The 18,275-nt window shown below is 39.0% G+C and overlaps 1 pseudogene and 1 gene segment (V, D, J or C); both read right to left on the bottom strand.

The window, feature by feature from the left end:
* Positions 1–1,802: 1,802 nt before the first annotated feature.
* LOC103017936 (T cell receptor alpha variable 8-4-like) lies at positions 1,803–2,310 on the bottom strand (annotated as a pseudogene).
* A 3,124-nt stretch (positions 2,311–5,434) lies between these two features.
* LOC114237736 (T cell receptor alpha variable 21-like) lies at positions 5,435–6,087 on the bottom strand. The segment is given in 2 exon segments: positions 5,435–5,838; positions 6,042–6,087. Coding segments are annotated over 2 exon segments (450 nt in total).
* Positions 6,088–18,275: the final 12,188 nt, after the last annotated feature.

Here is an 18,275-nt window from a genome sequence, read left to right as displayed (position 1 = left end):
ACACAGGGTGTCTCTGTCACTTGGGTCTGTGTACAGTCTGTCACCTTAAATAACTACTAACACCATTCAGGCTCAAAGAAAATGCTTATTCACATACCTTAACAGTTGTCCTTAAAAATACATTTAAATATCTGAAAATTCCTGGGTTGTGCTGAAGGCACATAGAAAGCAGATTCTGATTTGGAAATTGGAGACATTTTAGGGAATATAAAAGAAAACTTAATTATCTAGCCCCATCTTTCCTCTCAGATGGCACAGATGCAATAAATTCTTGCATAATAAAATATTGTTTCCCAGGAGCACTGAAGATCCATTTTCTTGCTTCTCTTATGTACACATCTGTGGTTCTGAAGGGTGTCCATGAATCAGCCCAGTGTCCACAGCAGTTTCTCACGTTGGCTGGAACGCTTTGCCGTATTAAACAATATTACTTTTAATTATATATATTTCTTCTAGACTGAACCTGAATAAAGCTGATATTTACTTTAGCCACTAGATGGATATGGAAACTAGAATTTTAAATGGTTTAATTTTTATAAAGGTGTAATTGTTTTAAAATAAATTTAAAATAAAATTTCATTTTTAAGTGCTTTTTAAAAACCTGTTGATTTTTATCATGTATATTCTGCTTTCGCCGCAACTAGAGAAAGCCCGCATGCAGCATCGAAGACCCAACACAGCCAAAAAGAAAAGAAAAGAAAAAATAAATAAGTAAATAAAAGTACACTGTTCTTAAAAAAAAAGAAAAAGAACTGTTTTTAAAAACACATGAAAATAATTTTGGTTTGTGCTTTTCTCTCAGACTCTATAAATGATAATTCTTTGTAGATGGATTTGGATGTAAAAAGGGATGGAAAACAAGGACCTGTAAATTTTCACTGAAGTAGGAGGTAAAGTGATCTGCTGCCACTAAAGTTCAGATAGACTGTTCAAGAATGTTGCAAATGTTTACTAAAGGCACTGTGAGAAATAGTGTAAAAAAATAAGTAAAGATGATCAAGGGATCACTAATTATCATTGGGCAAAGTGGGCATTAAAGAAATAGAATTAGATGGGAGAAAAAGAGGATAGAGGTAGCCTGGGTGAGTCTGATAAAGAAAGGGTGGGATACTCAGAACCACCAAACCCAAGATTCCACGTGGAACTTTGGCATGGCATTGTGTTTAACTTAGAATGCCTATTACTGGGAACCACTGGGTAAAGAAGGCCTTTTTTCCTTCATACTATATTGTCTTTGGAAAGGTCACCCTGTATACATCCTTAAGTGCCAGCTCTAATTAAGTGCACCAGTCCCATATGCTTTAGTCAAAGAGTTGAAGTCCTTTAAGGAAAGAAGCCTCTCAGGATACTAGCAAAATAGTCTGGAGATAATGCAGTTAGAAATAAGCCATTGTCCTGGGTTTTCTGATTGCTTGAGAGATGAGATTAATACTGTAAAGCAAATTCTCTGACTTGTCTTATACCAACTCACATGGCCAACCTCAAGATATCTCAGCCCATCACTATTCCAGATGACACGGGAGCAAGTAACTTTCTCCAGCTTGCTGAAAATGCTATAGCCTCATTCCCTCTAGAATCCTGATTCTAGAGGATAAAAATGCCGAACTTCAGAAAACAGGAGTCTTTCCGTTACGAAAGAAAAGAAAAGGAAAGAGAATAGAAGAGAAAAGAACAGAAAAATCTAAGATGCCCATGGGAATCAAATACTTCCAGAATTCTATATTCTCTGTATTGCATGCCTTCACAGAACATGCCAACTTCCTGAAAGTAACACAGACTGAGACCCTGAGTCTTTTAAGCTACTATGTGTCAGGAGGTTTGTGTTCAGCTCCCCCTGCAGTCCCAGGCACTGTGTCACTCAGAGCACAGAAGTACTTGGCCGAGTCTTTCCAATGGGCTGATGTTTTCCTCAGGTGGAAGGAGGTCTCACCCCTCCTAAATTCAGCCTCAAAACCTTTGATGCCTGTAACAAGGTTGTTTCCAGATGTGTACTTCAGGAGAAGCTGGAATCCTTGATCGGGGTACTGCATGTACCAGAAGAGAGTCGGTTGAACAGAAGATGAGTATTTGCACCTCAGCTCCAGACGGGCTCCTTCAGAGACAGTGATGCGGCCGTCAGGCTGGGTCACCGACTGGGCTCCCGTTCTTCCTGAAACATCAATGCTGAATCAATGAACTCAGCCAGAACAAAAAGTCTCTATTCAAAGTCAGTCCAAAGCAATGTTCCATGTGCGGACAAGAGAGTAAAATGGAACAGTACTCACTCAGGAACAGGAGGACCTCAAGCATCAAGGTGAACACCAAGGTCATGGTGGAGCAGTGAGGAGGTAGTGAGCTCCTTTCTAGCATATTTCCCACAAACAAGTCTGATGACTGGTGGACTTGAACCCAGGTTGCTCTGAGGTTGAGAAGGAATGACAGAGGATTTAGATTTCTTCTTCTGATGGACGTTGTAGGGGGTATTATGGACAGAGGCTGTCTTAACAACACTGTCTGCCTCTGGTGTCTGAGACGCTTTACATGTCATTGTATAAAAAAATGTTGCCAGAATATCTCTTTAAACTGTAGGGAAGGAAGGTTTGTGTGAGCTTATTCTGGTCTTTTACAGAAAAGCCATTTCCAATTTAGGCAGCAGCGCCCTCCAGGGGCCAAAGAGGGAACTATGGAGAAGTTCACAATTTTTGTGAACCTGCCCCGCCTCCTTTCTGCCCTTCTATGGTTGAATTTCAATGCCCTGTGATTATGTACAGAAGAGGATTTATGTTCTGTAGGCCCTGAATTGTATTAAATTGGGCTTTTTAAAACAACACAAAATTGTGAATTAAAATTTCCCTGTGCTGCTGTATAGCACAGGGAACTATATTCAATGTCCTGGGATAAACCATAGTGGAAAAGAATATAAAAAAGAATGTATATATATGTATAACTGAGTCACTTTGCTGTAGAGCAGAAATTACCACAACACTGTAAATCAACGATACTTCAATTTAAAAAACTGGATACAAAATAATTTTTAGAATGAGAAATAAAATCACAACATATTACATATTTTTTTTAGTATCCAGATTTAACTATGAAGCCAGAAGGCAATAAACCAATATTTTTCAACTGCTGAAAGAGAAGAGTCATCAATCTAGAATTATATACACGTGAAATTACCTTCAGGAATAAAGGAGAAACTGAGACATTCTCAGATGAAGGAAAAGTAAGAAAACTGGTCACCAGCGGGCCTTCCCTGAAAGAATGTCTAAAGGAAGCTCTCTAGACAGAAATAAAATGATAAAAGAAAAAATCTTGAAACAAGAAGAAGGAAGAAAGAACACAATAAGCAAAAATTGGATAAATACAATAAGCTTTTCTTTTTCTCTTGAATTTCCTAAATTATATTTGGTGGATCCAGAAAAAAATATAACACTGTCTAATGAGGTTCTAAACACACATGGAGGAAATATTAAAGAAAATTACTTTATGAATAAATAAAATAGGGGAGAATAAATGGGTGTAAAGGGAGGTGACATTTCTATACTTCATTCAAATAGGTAAAATGATATTACCAATAGACTGTGTTATATATATATAATGTACTACTTAGAGCAACCATTTTTAAAAAACTATATAATAAGGCACATCTAAAACACTATAGGTAAATTGATATATAATTCTAGAAAATGTTGAATAAATCACAGGAAGTCAGAGGAAAAAACACAGGGAACAAAAAACAGAACAAAAAATCAAATAAAATGGAAGACTAAGTCCTAAAACATCAAGACGTTAAATGCAAATGATCTACATACACAAACCAAGACACAGAGATTGGTCTGCATACACTAATGACAAGACAGTTCAGACAAAAAGTGGATTAAAAAACATGACCCAACTATAGCTGTCTAAAAGAAACTCATTTCAAATACCACATAGTCATCTTGAAAGTAAAAGGATGGAAAAAGATATATTATGCAAACATTAATCAAAGGAAAGTAGTAATGGCTCTATTAATATCAGATAAACTAGATAGACTTCTGAACAAAGAAAATTACCAGAGACAGAGAGGAACATTATATACTGATGAAGAGGATAAATTACCAAGAAGATGTAGCAATCCTAAATCTGTATGTACCAACTAACAGAGCTGAAAAATAAGTGGAACAAAAATTGATAAAACTAAAAAGAAAAATAGACAAATCTAGATTTGCAGTTAGAGATTTCAATACCCCTCTCTCAACAACTGGTAGAACAACTTGCCAGAAAATCAGCAAGTATATAGAAGAACTCAACAACACAATTAACCAGTAGGATCTAATAGTCAGCTATACAGCACTCCACCCAACCACAGCAGAATACACTTCTTTTCAAGTGCCCATGGAATATATACCAAGTAAGTCCAAATCTTGGGGCCTAAAACAAACCTCAGCAAATTTAATGTAAATGAACTGAAATCATAAAGAGTATGTCCTCTGAACATATGAAATAAAACTATAAATAAGAAAAAGAAAGATACAGGAAATTTTCCAAATACTTGGCTACTAAACAACACACTTCTTAATAATCTATTGGTCACAGAGAATGACTCAAGGGAAATCAAACACACATTGAATTGAACGGAACTGAAAATACAACGTATCAAAATTTGGGGGACACAGCCAAAGAAGTGTTTAGAGTGAAATTTTTAGCACTAAATGCAAATATTAGAAAAGAATAAAAATCTCAAATCAATCATCTAAGCTTCCACCTGAAGAACCTAAGAAAAGAAGAGATAAATTAATCCAAAACAAGCGTAACGAAGAACATATTAGGAAGAACGTAAAAGGAGAAATCAATGAAATTTAAAATAGAAAAACAATAGAGAAAATCAATGAAACAAAGAGCTGGTTCTTTAAAAAGATCAGTAAGACTGACAAAGGAAAAAAATAACCAGGCACAATGTAAGCAAGCTAATTAGAAGTTGGGCATCCTATGTGATCGGTTAAGGGTGAACATTTGCCTTTCTCCAGTTGGTCCTGAGTTGGATGAACTTCCAAAATGTTATGCTAAGTGAAATAAGCCATGCACAAAAGGCCACATATTGTATGGTTCCATTTGTATGAGATATATAAAATAAGTAAATCCATGGTCGGAAAGCAGGTTGGTTTTTGCCAGGGGCATGTGAAAGGGGAGCATGGCGAGTAACTGCTTAATGGGTATGTGGTTTCCTATTGGGGTGATGACAAGATTTTCCAACTAGATAGAGGTAGTAGTTGCCAACATTGTGAATATACTAGATGCCACTTAACTGTTCACTTTAAAAGAGTGAACTGTGTGGAATATTGCTTAATCTCAAGAAAACTATTATTTAAATAGAAGTTGATAAAAATCTAAAGATCAAAGAATTCACAGTTTGATTTCAGATCATTTAATCAGATTTTGTACAGTTAATTGCCTCTGTCTGGAGGGAGAGTCAATGTAGAAAAGCCCTTAATGGAAAAAGGTTCCCCAGCATCAAGACAGGACATGGTTGGAGCCCCAGTTGCAGAGTTTGCATATTGATGGCAAGTGCCTGTTGTGCAGTGTGCCTCACAGCACAGAGGCGGGTGGCGGAGTCGCTGGGCTGAGAAGTTGCAATGTATAAAGCACTGTGTCTTGACGATTTATCCCACGAGGCTTTAATTCTTCCACTTGTTTGTTCTCTCTGACTCGCCTGAATTAACAACAGGGATGTAAGCCCTTTCCCAGGATCTTGCCTAAACCACTGAAGGAAGTAAGGAGCACTATCGGTGTAACTGCAGTTGAGAACCAAGCTTTCTCCCTCTCGCATGGTCAGAGCATCAGGTCTCTGGTCCACGTCCTGTTTACCGCTCACCCCTGTTCAGAAAGAGAAAACAGAGAGACAGACTGGTTAGCGGCTCATTATTCTTTGGAAACTAATTTTAAGTTAACTTTTTCACTCTCCACAGCAGCTCCCAGAAAACGATGCAGGTACCACTCCGTCTTCCTCTCTTTTCCCTGGGGAGAAATATCCCGAGGTCTGCCCGTTCTTTGCCCATTTCTGGATCCCTCTAACTCACAGTCTAGTTGTAACCAAAGGACGAGCAGGCCCAGGAATCTGTCCATTCTTTCTGTCACTTAGACTCACTGAGAACTGAATTCTAGTATCTGTAATATTAGCAAGGGCTCACACGATAAATGATCCGCTTTGCTGTCTCTTATGTTCAAACATTTCTACAGGAAACATAGAGTCAGCCCAGCCCATGAGAGACAAGTCACAAAAGCAAGGAGGCGCGCACACAGATGCCCATCTGCAAAGAATGGGAAGTGGCAATGGAAACACCATCATGTCAGGACCAAGCCCAGCATTACCAGGGAAATGCTGATCTCTCCTCCTCCTCCTAAAGGAAAACAATTTTTAACGTATCATATTTGTAGAATGTTGCTAAGTCTGGACATAGAGAGAAATGTATAGCATAAATGTTTATATTAGAAAAGAAGAAATCTCAATTTCTACTGCACAGCTGCAGGTGCTCTCTTCAGATTCCTATAACTGCTCCCTCCTCTTGCCACTTCAGCCCTTCAGGACTGGTTGCCTTTAATTCACACTTTCTTGAAAATCCCTTTCTATCACTTCTCACCTGTCAGATTGCAAAAAGAGCTAAGAATCATAATATTAATATTCAGTGTGTGTGATAATATCAGGAAATGAGCACTCATATCCAATACCTGAAGTATAAGCTAATAAAGATTCATACGTGTTACTTACATATAATTGGAGGCCAGAAATTCCACTTGTCTGGGAATTTTTTCTTAAGAAATAGCCTTATAAATACATTATAAAATTACACATTGAATGCAGCAGCAAAAAAGTGAAAAATTTTAAATATCCTTCAATACAAATATTCAATATGTTATGGTTGATCTATATTGCAATATACTATACAGTTGTGAAAAAGAGTAAGTAGACAAATTTTCTGCCACGCCAAGATTTTTCAGACTTATTCAAGCAAATCACAATACTTTACATACGTGTGACTCCATTTGTATTTTTAAAAAGTGTGTTTACTATGGGTGTGTATGTAAATGAAACAGTTGAAATGCACTCACTAAACCTCTATCAGTAACTGAGAACTTACCAGGGACAAATCTAGGAAGTATCACTTTTTATTCTATATGCTTAAAACTGCTTTACCATTTTAAATAATTAAATATTAATTTATAACTCGTTTAATCATAACAAATAGAGAGTTTAATGGCCAAAAAGAAAACTAAGGGGAAAAAAATGAAATGAGAAATATTAATATAATTGTCTCTTTCTAGCAAACTTTCAAGATTTATTTATTTCTCAAATGCATGTGTTGCAGTTGAAAAAACTGAGAGAATCCAGACACTTCTCAGAGGAGTAATGTTCAACTTATGATCTTCACACTGGACTTTCAGCAAGAATGAGAATATCAGATTGGAGAAAGGACACATATCCAGGGTCCTCCTTCTTCCCGCCCCAGTTATTTTCATGTAAATTTTCCTTAATTTTTTTCCATTTCCTTCTTCTTATTTTGTTTTCCACCTTCTTCCATTAAGCTCACACTTTCTGTGTAATGTTCTCTTTAAATAGGAGTTATCTTCCCTTCCCCACCAGGGACACAGGTGTGGCCAAGTCTGCCCCACTGTGTGTCTCTCACAGTGTAATAATGCACAATGGTACCTTCCAGGGTGACCCAGTGCAGGATAGGGTACTGGGCTTTCTGTCCACAGGGAGGGGCAGTGAAGCCAGGTTATTGTTCTTTAAACTCAAATCAGATCCTGTGGGCCCTGGTTATACCATGGTCAATACCAGATGTTGTACTCATTTCCTCCAATGGTGGAGTGGGAACAGGGTATGTTCACTTCTCCTTCAGCACTATCCAGGGACTTGGGCTGTGTGGTCTTAACATTATGCAAAATCCCTAAGCAAGGGAGGGAATTATATAATTGTCTCCAGACCCTCAAGGCAGATTTTCAAGATCAAGATACAATGTCTCTAGAACTTTCCTCTCTGACTCCCATCCGCTACTTCAATTTTCTCTCATTTCCATCCTACAGAAAGAGCAGAATATCACTAGAATTATCTAGACTCACGGCTCAAGAGGCAGGACTCCATTGCTTTCTCCCATTTTCCCTTAGGCTCAATGAATATAAGAAAATCTTTATAGCAGGGAAAACACTTCTGTGATCACTGAGACTTATGGGTTGAATTCTGTCCCCTTCACATTCAAGTGTTGAAGTGCTAACCCTCAGTACCTCAGAAAATGACCTTATTTGGAGATAGGGTCTTAATAGAGGCAATCAAGTTAAAATGAGGTCATTAGGATGATCCCTAATGCGATACGTCTGGTGTTATTATAAATGGGGAAATTTTGACACAGAGACACACATAGTGGGAAGATGATGTGAAGAGATACACAGAGAAGATGGCCTTCCACAAGCCAAGGAGAGGAACCTGGAACAATTCTTCCCTCACAGCCCTCAGAAGGAATCAATCCTGCCAACACCTTGATTTCAGATTTCTAGCCTCCAGAACTGTGAAGCAATACTGTACATTTCTGTTGGTTAAGTCACCTAGCCCATGGCACTTGTGATGACAGCCCTAGCAAACTAATGGCCTGGGTGCAATGAAACCCCTCATATTGGGGATGTGACTTCCTCATAAAGTATATAGGTGTTATCTGAACTCTTGCTCTAAGCATCTTGAGTGAAGGACAGCAGGACAAATGGAGGCACCAAGTCCGCTTTCCGATGCTTTGGTTTCAGACACCATCCTTTCTTAGGCTCAGAACACTCACTCGGGTTCAGGAGCACAGTCACTCCATCACCAGCCTCATACTTCAAGCAGACACTAGAATCCAGGGCCCCTAACTCAGCCCCTGTGTCTGAACCTGGGCTGGGGGAGGTAACAGAACAGACATATCAGCTGCATTGCTGCAGCCCAGCCCTTCACTTGACAGCTGTCACCCCAGGGAATCCCCGGGCCTGGAGTCAGCCAATGAGATAGTAGCTCCTTCATTGATATTGATAACATCCTCCTCAGGCTTAGTCATGTCCCTAGAACTAGGGTAAAAATATAAAACAGGCATCCACTCTCAACCCAGGGGTTCCCTTGAGAGCACTTCTAAGTTTTAAACTCTAAGGGGCTGATTCGGAAAGAGGAAAATAAAAACCTCAAGGCCAGGGTCCACCCAGAACCCTTTTCTTATTGCTTTTTCGCAACCCCAGAGAAAGAAAAGATCTTACTGGTGAGCTAATGCTCTGAGGAGGTCAAAGGATCTTTCTTTACGTTCAGGAAGAACACCAAGTCTTATACAGCCTTGAGAGGAGGGGGAAAGTCTCCCTAAATGACAAGAAAGAGTAAATGAGACTCAGATACAGAGGGTGATGTGCTCAAAGTGATTGAGAAGGTTAAGGTCAGATCCTAATCTAGAAGCCAAGTTGCCCGATTCTCTGGTCTCCTAAAATGTTTCTAGGGATCATGTGTTACTAGGAGGGCATTTATAGACGGCATGTCTTGGTATAAAGGAAACAGTAGACCTGGCACTCATCCTTACACTCCACAAACCCTGTTCATAACTGGTCTTTCCCCATTCTCTGCGTGTGCCTAGTGGTCCCAACACAGAGTGGACTGGCCAGGAGGAGAGAAAGGAGGGAAAAAAGGAAAGGCACTGTAAGAAAGAAAGGGGAGTATCCTTGAAAACGTTTTCTTGTTATCTTCTCAAGTTTAAGAGACCTAAAAGAGAGTGAGGAAAAATAATTCTCTTCCCATTGGAAAAAAAATTATACTTTTCTTTGTTCCTACAAAAAATTGACAAAAATGGATCAATTAAGCTGGAAAGCTGCATAGCCACTTCCTGTCTTCCTCTTTGTGTGCCATCCCATATTAAGTAGAAAGAAAACCTTTCATAATGGATTGGGACAAGGCCAGGAATCATTGAATGTTTGGAAGCTGTGCCCAGACTATTCTGCTTATAACAAAGAGAATAAAATATATCATTTGTCATAGTTTCCACATGACTTCAATATTGCATGTGAGCTAACTACTCTTTCCCCATCTGATCAGGGACGTTACTGACGGATACAGCAGACCCCTCTTGCGACTAAACACATGAATGCTGTCACCAGATCCCAGGCAAGTCCACCTACCAGCTTTTGTAAAGTTACTGCACAGATATGGAAGAGAACAGCTTAGATGTGTGTCTCATGTTACAGATAGGACAGTTTTGGTCATTTGAGTTTTTAGAATGATCACTGTGTGTAACAAGACAATTGTTGCAGTGTTTACAGAGTTTTTGCTTTTTTTCATTTTTAAAACCACGTGATCTTCCCTCCATTCAGGCAGATGGGTGATTCTCAGCTCATCACTTCAAGGAAAGGATGTACTGCTGGGAAAAATATAAAGCTGCCTTGCTTACTATTTTATTTCAGAAGTTTTAGTCCTATAGGCAAATCAAAGGACAAGCATCAGCTACAGATTTAGGAGATGGTACGCTGAAATAATACAAGTTAGCCTACCTGAGGCAAAATAAGCATTTTCTAAGTGGAGCAAGGGGGAGAGGAGAGAGTATCCGAGTAAAGCAAGGAGGCATAAAAGTGTCGATGGGTCCTTGGAGGAACATTGAACCTTATCCCCTAGAGACATCTTGGAAAGAAAACCACAAGACCTCTGGGCCACTTTCATGTATTAAATAAATCTCAGTGCAGCCCTGGTTAAAACTTCCATCTTCATTTCTCTCTTCTGCTCTCTGAACCTGAGGCTTGACTCCTGGCTGTAGTAAGGTCAGCATGGCTTGCTCTGTTCTCTTCCTCTGCCTTTTTTCTTTGGTTCTAATTCCCTTCAGGTTAGGGAAGAAACAAAAATTAAGAAGAATTTTTTAAAAGTGGCAGACGCTTTCTTATTTAACTGGTGTGCATCTTTGGGTGCCACTGCTTTCCTGCCCAACCACTGATGGCCTCGCTGTGGCGAGTATCCCTGTGAGAGAGCAGCCAGGGACCCTCAGGAAGCTCCTCAAGGCAGGATTCCCCCCCTCCCTGTCAGATCCCATTCAGGAAGCGCTCCCCATGGCCCCTTGTCTCTCCTTTTCCTGCTGGAGCACTGGCTGATGACTCAGGCCTGCTGCCTTCAGAGGTGGCACTTGTGGGTCACAGCACTCACTCCTCCTCACCGTGCCTCATGGAGAAACCCAGGCAGCCCCAACTGCTGCCCCCCTTCACTGTACCATCCTTCTCTGATTTCCTCATCTTCTGCTTAAGTAGATGCAAAAATAGATCAAAATCTGCTCCAGAAACAGATATCCAAAGTCAGAATGCCATGCAATTTTCCTGTTTATTCAGACGATCTCTGTCTTTAAAAGCAAGTATTTTAGGATATCGATGTCTGAAGTGGGCTCATGGGGAAAGTGGAACACTCTGATGATACTCTTCTCCTGACGGCTCCATCCCTCACATCAGCTAAAGGAGTGAAGATCAGGGGTTGCAGGGTCCGTACAGTTAGTTGCTTCTTCATAAATCCTAGAGTGCCTGGCTGTGAGCTGTTCTTAATGGAAAATGGTGAATGCTTAACGCCTCTTGGTCCCTAGTTCTGGGTCCCAGCTGCCAAATTTGTGACAATGAAAAATGCTCCAGAGTACATCTTATTCATCTAAATGGAAAAAAAACTCTTTGATTCTATAAGTGATTCTAAATATAGGTTTCTTTTTTTTTTTTTTTTTTTTTTTTTAATTTTGTCTGCGTTGGGTCTTCGTTTCTGTGCGAGGGCTTTCTCTAGTTGCGGCAAGTGGGGGCCACTCTTCATCGCGGTGCGCGGGCCTCTCACTATCGCGACCTCTCTCGTTGCGGAGCACAGGCTCCAGACGCGCAGGCTCAGTAGTTGTGGCTCACGGGCCTAGTTGCTCCGTGGCATGTGGGATCTTCCCAGACTAGGGCTCGAACCCGTGTTGCCTGCATTGGCAGGCAGATTCTCAACCACTGCGCCACCAGGGAAGCCCTAAATAAAGGTTTCTAATTCTTAAGACACAATAAAAATATATACATATATAGTCCAATAATTTTATATTGTGTAATTTATAAATATTATATATATTATAATTAAATATATTCCAATAATATTAGTAGTATCAATTAATATTTACCAATTAGATGAGCTTGAGGAACAAAATTCAAAAATAAGCCCCGCACCAACCATATCACCACAGATACAGGAAAAGGAAAGCCTGGCTATGAGGGTATGGCAGAAGATTAAACATGGTCATAAAACAATTATAAGTCATCAGTGGAGTCTCTCCTGGAAATTATTAGGAGAACTATGAAGGCAGAGGTTAGAGAATTATTGTGCTATATTTTGCAATAAACAAAATTTTATCAGTGTTGTAAATTGCTTTCTTCAATATGAATTTTAAATGTAAAGAATCCAGAAAGAGTAAAAAGATTAATTAAAATCATGAAGTAGAATACATTTAAGCTTTAGAACAGAGGAAGAAATATTAAGAAATAACTGACTCATGGCATTTAACATATACAGAGGCTTTGTTTTTTAATTAAAAATAAAGAATGAAAAAAATAAAGAACGAACACTTACAAAAATCTTTGATCCAACAGCATCCATCATCATAACAATAGCCCTTGTCATAGAATTAAGACTTTCTCCATTTCACGTTTGAGTACCCGCAGTTACAAAAGGCATACCACTAACAGCTGGCCTAGCTCTATTAACGTGACAAAAACTTGCACTTACATCAGTTTTATACCAAATCTCACATTCATTAAACCACGGATAAATTTCTTTTTGCTGTTGTTGAAAACAAAAGTCATTACCTTGTTTGTCATTAAAAAAGAGATTTTTTTTTTACTAATCAAAATAGGACATGGTTTAATCAGAATAAGGTGTTACGTGCATTAGGTGTCCCCAGGTGGGTTCTGAGGTTCTCTAACCACCTAACATCTAAGTGAATACACAACACATAAATTTCCATATCATCCACCCTCCTGAAATTCAGCAGTCTTCCATTTATAGTGTTTTTCAAAGCAAAATCTCCCAGTCACTTGAACCAAAATCATCAAGTAACTCACTAAAAAAGTAGACCCCCAGCCTCATGCCAGACCTATTGAATCAGAATCTGTTGATCAGAATAAGACATATTTTTTCTTCATGTGATTCTTAAGTGTACAGTAAAATTTGAGAAATACTGTCCAATTGGTTAACTCTGGAGTTTTTTTTTTTAAATCTCATCTTATATTGCCTGCAGCATTTACTTTATCTTAGAAATCCCTTCATCTTTTTTTTTTTTAAGTAATCTTTTATTTATTTATTTATTTATTATATTTATTTTTGGCTGTGTTGGGTCTTCGTTTCTGTGCGAGGGCTTCCTCTAGTTGCGGCAAGTGGGGGCCACTCTTCATTGTGGTGCGCGGGCCTCTTCACTATCGCTGCCTCTCTTGTTGCGGAGCACAGGCTCCAGACGCGCAGGCTCAGTAGTTGTGGCTCACGGGCCTAGTTGCTCCGTGGCATGTGGGATCTTCCCAGACTAGGGCTCGAACCCGTGTCCCCTGCATTAGCAGGCAGATTCTAAACCACTGCGCCATCAGGGAAGCCCTCCCTTCATCTTTAAACATTCTTAAGCCTCAGTTTCCTCACCTGATGATGGGTTAATATTACTTTGTGGTTTTTAGATTATAAAATGATTATATAACGTGTTTAGCAATGGACTCCGCATATGGTAAGTGTTCCATAAATGATAATAAAGATGATTGTGGTAATGATAAGAATGACAAAATAAGGGCAGGTGGAAACAAGGATCCCATGATAATTCTCTGATCTCTTTCCCTGAACACATTGGGCAGACTTTAAAGCTGTAAACCCAAAAGATTAAAATTAAACAAGACCAGATGGTGTGGATAAAAGAATACCTCTCTTTCCGTAAATCAGGAAACATCCACTTCTGCTTCCCTTCTTTGTAGACCTTCGCTCTTCCCCTCCCAACACGGGAGAGGTGAGGAGGGCTGATTCTGTTGTTCAAAGTCCATTTATGAGTAGGAAATTAGTCCTTAGTCTAACTTAAAGTGTAGGACTGGAGACTCCACTCACTCTGCTTATGTCTCTTGCATTTTAAGTCTTTGCCTACCTGTGATAATAAGCAAATCTAAGGAGAGCTAATTTAGTACCCTGTGATTGGCTACCTCTTTCTCTTTCTATTTCAGCTCAGATGCTTGAAAATCAAGTCAACTCTTGGCCAGTTTGAGGCATGGCCTATCTCTCCTACTCATCCTTAAAGGAGTTCTGCGCTTGCTTTTCTGGATTCAGAAGGAAGTAGGAAACTCCACTTAGGCCTGAACCTCAACCCACCTTTCCTGCTTTGGAGGTAATCAGGTCCTGGTTCAGCTAAAAGTCCCTCTTCACTTTCCATTTGTATTAAGCTAATACAGATAGCATCCTCAGGAATCTTCCCAGTGGTGAGCAGGGCAGGATGTGGCCATTCTTACGTCCCTGGAAATACCATCATGGGACATAAAATCCCCACTCCAAATTGGAGTTACCAAACATTTTAGTTGAATAATAATGAATATATGACATATCAAAACATGTGGGATACAGCAAAAGCAGTACAGAAGGTCCCTGACTTACGGTTTTCTGACTTTATGATGGTATGAAACTGATATGCATTAAGTAGAAACCGCACTTCAAATTTTGAATTTTGATCTTTTCCTGGGCTAGTATGAGGCTCTCTTTTGATGCTGGACAGCTCCCAGCCAGTCACTGGATCACAAGGGTAAACGACCATCACACTACTACCAAATGTAAAATAGATAGCTAGTGGGAAGCAGCTGCATAGCATAGGGAGATCAGCTCCGTACTTTGTGACCACCTAGAGGGGTGGGATAGGGAGGGTGGGGGGGGGGAGATGCAAGAGGGAAGAGATATGGGAACATATGTATATGTAAAACTGATTCACTTTGTTATAAAGCAGAAACTAACACACCATTGTAAAGCAATTATACTCCAATAAAGATGTTAAAAAAAAAAAAACCGTTCTGAACCCAGACAACCACTCCGCTTTTTTTTTTTTTTTAACAGAGTCAGGTAAAGTAGCACTTTAATATTTAGTAATTTTCATTAGGAGTCAATAATGTACACATTATTCACATAGGACGGGGTCATAAGAGAGTAATATACACCTTGAGTACAGGCAGACATACAAATTAGTAGCTGCCAAAAGAACCCCTATATTCCACTTACGTTTGATAAATTAAACATGTTTGATGTTGAAATGGTCCATTTAGAACTAAGGGTATGTCTAGTCAAGAGAATACCATTCATTTCTTTTTTTTTTTTTTTCAAGTTTACTACCTTTTTTTTTTTTTTTTCACACACACACACTGTATTTTATTTTTACAAGAGATAAATAGACTGACACCAAGCATTGTACATGGATGACCACAACAAAAGCAACAATGATTGCAATTACCAAACATGAAACACACTCATACTATGTCATAATATTGACATTCAGTCCAGTAATCCTCCACTGTAACAGCTCCTTTACTTTGCAGTGAAAATTGATTTGTATATTCTTTGCCTCTGAGTCCTTGTGGGATTTTTTTTTTTTTAATTCAGACAGAAAGTCACAAAAATTATACTCATCCTCATCAGTTCACTCAGTCCCATGTAATTAATTTTTTTTTCATCTTGATCTTTTGTTAGCACTTTTATGAGTTCATCAGTTTTTCATTAGAGTTCTGAAAATGCTTATTCATTCAGTTCAGCAGTACAGTCAGTTACCAGAAACCTGTACTTGTCAGAGTCTTTTCCATGAATTTCTTGAAGATGAAACCCTTTTATAGGAACATATTTGCAAAATCATCAGAGTACACCCAGAACTGTCTGTAAATGACAAAAGACTTAAAAATGACCACGGTTAAAGATTTGATGAAAGTTCATAATAATGCAGTTGACAAGAAAATTAGTTATTTCTGAGATATACATTTTAAAGTAATAACTAGGATTATTACTTATAACATTATACCAGAACATATAAGAATTTTAGAAGTTTCATGTAATGTCTGAAACATTTATATTAACATATTTCCATACATATTTCCATACAAATACAAATATAAGATTTTTAGAAATTTCATGTAATGTCTGAAACATTTATATTAACATATTTCCATACAAATAACCCAATGAAAGTTTAGTATTAGTTGTTTTGTTTGTTTTTTTATACTGCAGGTTCTTATTAGGCATCAGTTTTATACACATCAGTGTATACATGTCAATCCCAATCGCCCAATTCAGCACACCACCATCCCCACCTCACCGCAGTTTTCCCCCCTTGGTGTCCATATGTCCATTCTCTACATCTGTGTCTCAACTTCTGCCCTGCCACTTTTCTTTTTCAGTACAGTATTCAATAAATTACATGAGATACTCAGCACCATATTATAAAATAGGCTTTGTGTTAGATAATCTTGCCCAACTGTAGGCTAATATAAGTGTTCTGAGCACGTTCAAGGTAAGCTAAGCTAAGCTATGATGTCCGGAGTTTAGGTGTATTAAATGCACTTTTGACTTAAGATATTTTCAACTTATGATGGGTTTATTGGGACGTAACCCCACTGGAAGTCAAGGAATATTTGTAATTAGAGGCAAATTTATGGATTTAAATTATATTTGTTAGGAAAGAAGAAATGTTGAGAATCAATGGTCAAACTTGTAACTCAAAGAACTAGAAAAAGTAGCAAGATAAATAAAAGAAAGTAAAGGTAGCAAATAATAAACTATGAGCAGAAAAAACAAAATTGACCAACTTTCACAAGAAAAAAACCAAATATATAAAGAACCCCTTACCTGTTAAAGTAACTGAACCCATAATTGAAGGATTATTAAGTTTCTCCCATAAGTGAAACTCTATGCTTAGATGGCTCACTAGTGAACTTTCTGAAAATTAAAAAAAAAATTATTAAAAACCCTACACAAATTCTTCTATAGATAGAAAAGGAGCCATAAATTGCAACTTATCTAATGAACTATTATAATCTTCATACCAAAATCTGACCTAAACATTTTAATGAAAGAAAAAGTTGAATGCCAGTATCACTCAGGATCCTGGACAGAATGAACGGTAATCTCTGCTGTCTGGCTATGTCACAAGATTTCATTCTCCATAGGACCACTTGGAAAGAGGTTCTGGGTGCTAAGTAACTACTTCTTCGAGGAGGGAAAACAACAAAGATGCCCCGATCCCAGAGCCCCAGCTGCAGGGTTTGCGTACAGGCTGCAGGTGTCTGGGGAACACTGTGTCTCCACAGCACAGAGGTAAGTGGCTGAGTCTTCAGGTTCAGGGGCTGCGATGTGCAGAGAACTTCCCTTCTTTAACAAGGTGGCTTTTAGTCTTTCTTTCTGCTTTTCATCCCCAACTGAGTGAAGAAGGAAGAGAAGTTCGGGTCCCGTCCCAGGATCCTGTCTATACCACTGTAGCCCTCTAAAATTGCTGACCGTGTAGCTGCAGTTGAGGGTTAGACTGCCTCCCTCCTGGATTTTCAGGGTCTGAGGGCTCTGATCCACCTGGTCTTCTCCCCTCAACCCTGTTCAGGAAAACAAAATCAGAAATGATACAAAGCTTTCAGTTCAGCAGTTTTGAAAAATTCCAACAAGAAACCTGGGAAGAGCTGAGACTAAACCCCTCTCTCTCTTCTCTCCAGCTTTGGATAAATGTGCCCTTATGGTTCTCATCTCTTAACCTCCAACTTACAGCCAAGCTGAAGCCACAAGACTATGAATGCACATTGCAGCATCTTCTCCATCCTGATATCACACTCTTGATACAGTTTTAATGATTCCAAGTCTTCTCCCCCGAGGAGATGCTCCTGTGTCTTAGTTCTCCTTCTCTAATGCACGAGATAGCCTTTCTGTTGGTGGCTCAGCCAATCGAGAGCAAATCCTCTAGTAGCTGTCATGCTTTTGACGGTGAAGGCACTGGAGGAATGAGAGGAACGGAACCACTGCCACCTGGTGGTCACAGACACAAACATCTCACAGGACACGCTCCATGCCCCCTACAAAGACAAAAATTCAGGGAAGGACATTTTTTATATTGGTGGGCACAGTGCATATGAGGCTTAAAGCAGTCATCAGAAAAGCCTTCTCTGACTGCAATTTGAATCGTTTCACTGTTCCTCGTTTGGCCTTTAAAGCTAAACTGCTACCAGAGGTTATAAAAGTTGAACCCAAGCATAAGTGTAATGGATTGTGTTTCCCTTTAGAGTACACAAGAATCTCAGCAGGTGAG

The sequence above is a fragment of the Balaenoptera acutorostrata genome, chromosome 3 (assembly GCF_949987535.1).
Source record: "Balaenoptera acutorostrata chromosome 3, mBalAcu1.1, whole genome shotgun sequence".
NCBI classification, from domain to species: Eukaryota; Metazoa; Chordata; class Mammalia; order Artiodactyla; family Balaenopteridae; genus Balaenoptera; species Balaenoptera acutorostrata.
The sequence above is the reverse complement of the archived record's forward strand: the minus strand, read 5'-3'. Positions and strand labels throughout refer to the sequence as shown.